At 49.7% G+C, this 6,002-nt stretch overlaps 1 protein-coding gene across 1 annotated transcript; it reads right to left on the bottom strand.

Moving 5' to 3' along the window:
* Positions 1 to 581: 581 nt before the first annotated feature.
* On the bottom strand, positions 582 to 4,274 carry LOC113181338 (keratin, type I cuticular Ha4). The gene is made up of 7 exons (XM_026386826.2): positions 3,927 to 4,274; positions 3,734 to 3,816; positions 2,707 to 2,863; positions 1,708 to 1,869; positions 1,490 to 1,615; positions 1,123 to 1,343; positions 582 to 666 (listed from the first exon to the last, which is right to left on the bottom strand). Exons 1-7 carry the CDS (start codon positions 4,272 to 4,274, stop codon positions 582 to 584), a joined length of 1,182 nt encoding a protein of 393 aa, XP_026242611.2.
* Between the last annotated feature and the right edge of the window lie 1,728 nt (positions 4,275 to 6,002).

Here is a 6,002-nt window from a genome sequence, read left to right on the forward strand (position 1 = left end):
TTTGGTGAGGACTCTCAGGATGGCCAAGGCGAGACAGGCGTGGGTGTTGAAGGGTAGGTTTCCTGCATGGCCTGTCCTGGGTGAGAGTCCCCTAGGAGCACATTCCTCCCTGTCTATCAGTGGACACAGTCGCTCTGGCCAGCCATTTAACCCATCCCCTCCTCCTGATGTCAGATGTTTTTATGAAGCAGTCATGACATGTATTTTACGATGCATAAACATGAATGAGAAACACCTTTACTATGCCGGAGAAATAAAGTTTATTGGGAATTAAATGAAGTAGCCTCCCTGCATTCCAGAGAAGGAAGGAAAGCAGGAAGAGGCAGAACGTACAGGAATCGCCCTAAGTAATACCTGGAGCCCAGATTACAGGGAGCTGAACAACTCTCAACACCAAGGAGTTTTCCAGACCTTGGGAGCTGATGACGTGAGCGTAAAGCATGGCCCGGTCTAGAAATCACAGATGGCATGAAGAGGTTTCTCAACAGCCACTGAGCCCTGGCAAAAGGACCTGGGGATGGTTCCTGTACTCAACTTAAATGGCTCCACTGACGTCTTCAAAGGGGATGCAAGTTGTTCAATTAAGAGCAACACTTCTGAGAGCTGCCACAGGGTCCACAGGAGTTGCCAGTCGCATTGGTGGTAGCACATGGGTTGCAGGGGAGGCTGGGGGGACACAGAGGTTTAGAATGCATGGGGGAGGAGAGAGAACCCTAAATTGCACATACTGCCTTGGTCGTAATGAGACAACCTATGATTTCTCAGTGGTTGGAATTAGAATGGAATTTTGACTGTTACCAAATCCTTCTCCCTTTCCCAAAATACCATATGCAGGGTCAGAAAATTGTTCTTTTGAAAATACTATCTCATGCTCTTGAGCTCTCACGGAATTTAACACAATCTACCTTAGGTATCAAATATTGTTTTAACAGGCAATCTCCCAGCTACAACCTCTGCATTAGTAGCCCCTAGAGGCAGGGGCCATTCCCTTGGCCTTTGCCTGTGCACATCGGTTGCATAGAAGACGATGAATGTACATTGTTTAGGCAACCATGTGTGTGCCCCCGGAGTCTGACACTCCCGCCATACCCGTCATCCCAGAAAACCTTCTCCCACACGCACTTGCAGTCCTGGCTGTCCAGCAGGCTCCGGTACGTGTTGATCTCACACTCCAGCCGGGCCCGGACGTCCAGCAGCACCTGGTACTCCTGGTTCTGACGCTCCAGGTCAGCCCGGATCTCGGCCAGCTGGGACTCCACGTTGGTGATCATGCCCTGCACCTGGGACAGCTGGGAGCTGTAGCGGGCCTCGCTCTCTGTCAGCGTGTTTTCCAGAGAGTTCCTCTGTGGTGGGGAAGATAAAGGGGTGTCAGAGAGCTGCCCCCCCTTTAAGGGCTTTCTCCATGGGCTTGCAGAGTCACCAGCTCCAAGGGCTAAGAAGAGTGTGAGGCCCAGAGGTGACTCTGCCTCCCCAGTTTTGCAGTACACACCAGGTTGTGCTGGGCCTGCAGCTCGATCTCCAGGGCGTTGACTGTGCGTCTCAGCTCGATGATCTCCGCCTGGTAGGACTGAAGCTGCTCTGAGCTGGACACCACCTGCTTGTTCAGCTCCTCCGTCTGAAACACCCAAGGGGAGGAGACAGGATCAGACCCTGCCCTAAGGGCCCAGGGGTCTTGAATCCTGAGTGGTCAGGTGCTCGGATGCCCACCTGGGTGGTGAACCACTCCTCCACTTCCCTGCGGTTGGTCTCCACCAGGGCCTCGTACTGACTCCTGGTCTCATTGAGCACTTGGTTCAGGTCCACGGTGGGGGCAGCGTCCACCTCCACATTGAGGCGGTCTCCAAGCTGGCAGCGCAGGGTGTTGACTTCCTGATGGGAAGAGAGGAAAGATTAAACTCACAGAAATAGAGCTGCTATCTTTCTGCTCTAGGGAAGTGAGTTCAGCCCTGCCAACAAAACACTAACAGAAATATCCCGATCATTCCAAAGATTGGTGTAGACACTGGGTAGCAATAAGGATTTAGGATCACCCTAAAACATTTCCCAACAAACTGAAAGGAATTCACACCTCCTGGGAGACTAATTTCCTGGCATGTGCAAGTCCTCCCTCATTTCTCATCACATCCCTGTAGGCACTGCGTGCCCAGCGTACCCCAACGTACCCTGCTCCACCACTTCTGGGTTTTTGCTCAGCCTCTTCTCTCAGGTCAGAACACCCCTTCGTTGCATTCTTCCTTGCAACTGGGAAGAGTTCTCTGTCTCCTCACTGGCATACTGGCTTGTGCATGCTTGTGTACCTCTCAGAGAACTTGCTTCATTCTGCCTTCACCACTGTGTTAACATGGCTGTCTGTCTGCTCTAGACTGTGAGCTCTTTAAAGAGAAAAGCCATGACTTCTTCTTCTTTTCTTTTTTTTTCCCCTATTCTCTCCCCACCACCACACCAAATCCAAGCCCTAACAATGACCAACTTCAATCAATGGATGCCATTCCTCAATATCTCTAACACCTGCCCAACCTGCACCTGGGTGCCTGAGAATTCACAGCTCACTTCATTTCTTGATGTGGATACAGCATCATCCTTTTATGAACCAACTTCAAGTTCTTCAGGAGAGGGTTCCATGCCAGTTACTACCATCTGATTTCCAATATGAAAGGCTCAGCTCTGAAGCTCTGAAGCTGGCTTTTTAAAAAAAAATTTTCATACCTCCTCATGGTTCCTCTTGAGGGACAGCAGCTCCTCCTTCAGGGACTCCACCTGGGCCTCCAGGTCAGACTTGCACAGGGTCAGCTCATCCAGGATCCTGCGCAGGCTATTGATGTCCGACTCCACCAGCTGCCGCAGGGACCGCTCCGTCTCGTACCTGTGCACACAGATCAGAGTGGGAGGAGAAGCCAGCCAAGAAGCCTGCCTTCCTCTCTGGCATCTTTTTTTGGATAGGATTGGCCAAGATCTTCTTGAACCTACACACTTCTCTGCCCCTTTTCTTCCCTGTCTCCTTCATGCTACGTGGATAGACCAGAAAAGGCTCTTGATTCAAACTAACACCAGGAGGTGCCCACAGGGACCACAGGATGGAGTCTCTCCCTCTGTTCTCAATTTTGTTGGCTAAAATATGATCAAATCGATCCATTCCCAGAAAACAATTAACTTCAATCTCTGAACCTGGGGGTTTAAGAAACCCTTCCAGAAAGACCAATACAGGTTGAGCATTCCGAATCAGAAAATCCAAAAATCTGAAACACTCAAAAATCCAAAATGGGTTGAGCAATGATGTGACACCACTGTGGAAAATTCCACACCTGATCTTGTGACAAATCAGTCAAAACTGTAGTACACCAGAGATAGTGTATAAAATTACCTTGGGGCTATGTGTATTTTTTTGTGTGTGTGTAAAACATCTATAAATGTTGTGTTTAGATGTGAGTTCCAATCCCAAGATATCTCATTATGTACTTGCAAATAGTCCAACACTTTTTAAAATCCAAAATCTGAAACATATCTGGTCCCAAACGTTTCAGATAAGAGATACCCAACCTGTATCTACTGAAGGGCAGGCAGCCCTTCAGTGTGGGTTTCTATTCAAAACTGACTTTACTGAACTAGACGGAGGGGGAGAAATAAAAAGAAAGAGATGGCTTTCTCGTCCCTTCTGGGCAACATTAGGCTCATGGGGCCATGGAGTAGCTGTAGGGACCCTGGAGGTCATCTAGTCCAAAAAGGCTTAACATACTTGGTTCTGAAGTCGTCAGAGGCCAGCTTGGCATTGTCAACGTTCACCATCAGCTTGGAGTTCTCAGACTTGGCACACAGAATCTGAAAAAAAAGAGTTGGTTCTAATGTGAGGTCCACTTGAACTTGAGGATATCTCACGAGTTCTAAGACAGGCAGCTGCTTCTGGGCCCCCACCGGGCTCTGCCCCTCACCTTCTGCTGGAGCTCCTCGATGGTCCGGAAGTAGGACTGGTAGCTGGGGCACACCAAGGGGTCCTGCTGCTGCTTCCGCTCCTGGATGCGGGCCTCCAGCTCCGCGTTCTCCCTCTCCAGCTGGCGCACCTTCTCCAGGTAGCTGGCCAGCCGGTCGTTCAGGAACTGCATGGTCTCCTTCTCGCTGCCGTTGAAGGAGCCCTCACAGAACCAGTTGCAGTTGCCCACGTTGGCGGGGATGTTGCAGGCCCCGGGCAGGGTGCAGCCATGGCAGCTGTGGGGCACGCAGGGCCGGGAGGAGCAGCTGCTGCGGCAGCTCACGTTGGACAGGCAACAGTTGTAGGGCATGGTGCTTGGGTTTGGAGGGGCGGTGGAAGAGCAGAGAGCTGCTGGAGGTAGATGTGGGTGAGGTTTGAGTCTCTCCTTCCTCCATGGTCCTTTTATACCCTTAAGAGTGGGTGGGGGCTTGACCAAATGCTTCAGCTAATTTTTCTTCAAAATATGCTAGTTAGTTGCTTCCAAAGAGTCCCCCCTCCTCCTATAAAATGATTCCATTCAGCTTGTGTCACACTAGGCTCTTCCTGAGTGCCAGTGGTTGATGAAATCAGAGTTTCATCAGAAGACTTCAAAGGAGGCAGAATCATTCCAGCCCCAAAAGGCTTATCCCATTACTCAGAGGGAAGGACGGACTGCCAGGGACATGGGGTGGAGTTGCTGGGGAATCACAGATTTCCTGTCCTTTGAGGTCCTGCCATGGCACTGCCTGGAATGAGAGCTGTGGGTGAACACTCTTTCAGGAAGCTATCTCCTCCCAAATTTACCCACTTCTCAGCATTCACTTCAACGGTCCTTACAGCGAACACTCACCCTGTATTAGCTCTATGGCTCCTGATTCTTGCTGTTGGTTGGGATTTAGGGCATTGGACAGTTCATGGAGAGATTGAAAACAATTATGCATTTGTGGTTGGGAAATAAAATGGAAACTGGCTTAATGGATGGGAATCCTACTAAAGGGAGAATCAACCAATTATAAACTACAACTATATATGGGCTGGTCCTCAGGGTGGCACTCTTGGGAGACTATGGAACCTAAAAGAGGTAGGGCAGTGGGGCGGGTAAGGGTGTCTCTGATGTTGGGTGCAAATAGCTTAAGGGAAACATGGGGTGGGCACCAGGTTCAGCCTGATGCCTTTTTTTTTTTTTTTTTTTTTGGTGATAAAGTTTCAATGGAACAGAGCCACACCTACTTAGGTGTGGTCCATGGCTGCTTTCCTGCTTTCCCTGGTCTGAGTTCATATACAAGTGCCCTAAGATTGAAGTCCCTCACCTTGGTGGTCCAGGAAGGCCTGTAAGCCTTTCCCCACCTGTCCTATCTCCTCAACCTCACATGGTCATTCCTTAGAAAAACACTGGGAGGTGGAGGGGTGAGGGGTGAGTGGAAGGAGTATGGCTCTTAAGATCTAGGGTTCAGGCAGCAATGTTGAAGGGTAAATATGAAGCATTAGGTTTTCGATTCACCAAGACAGGACAACGAGAATGAGCTTCCAGAGCTATGCAGTATGACCTTATCACAAAGTTTGGAAATATCTATTGCCTGACTTCTAGACTGATGCTCCTTTTGGAAAGTATCAGCACCCCTAGAGGAGTGGCAATGCCACCTGAGATGCTCCTGGCTCACAGTGCCCATGAGAGGCAGCTTGACTCTGTCTTCCCTAAGAAGTAGACCTGTCTCACCAGGTGCAGTTGCGGCACACACCTGCAGTCCCAGCAGCTCAGGAGGCTGCAACAGGAGGATCACGAATTCACAGCCAGCCTCAGCAAAAGCGAGGCACTAAGCAACTCAGTGAGACCCTGTCTCTAAATAAAATACAAAATAGGGCTGGGGATGTGGCTCAGTGGTTGACTGCCCTGAGTTCAATGCCTGGTTCCAAAAGAAGGAGAAGGAGGAGGAGGAGACTTTACTCTGATAAGCATGTTGCTATCGCCTCTTTATCATTGCATTGAGAAGAGAGATCTCAAAGAAACAATCTAATTTACATATACATATCATTGCCCTTTGATTCTTCCATATCCTGC

Source organism: Urocitellus parryii, chromosome 7, assembly GCF_045843805.1.
Source record: "Urocitellus parryii isolate mUroPar1 chromosome 7, mUroPar1.hap1, whole genome shotgun sequence".
Taxonomy (NCBI): domain Eukaryota; kingdom Metazoa; phylum Chordata; class Mammalia; order Rodentia; family Sciuridae; genus Urocitellus; species Urocitellus parryii.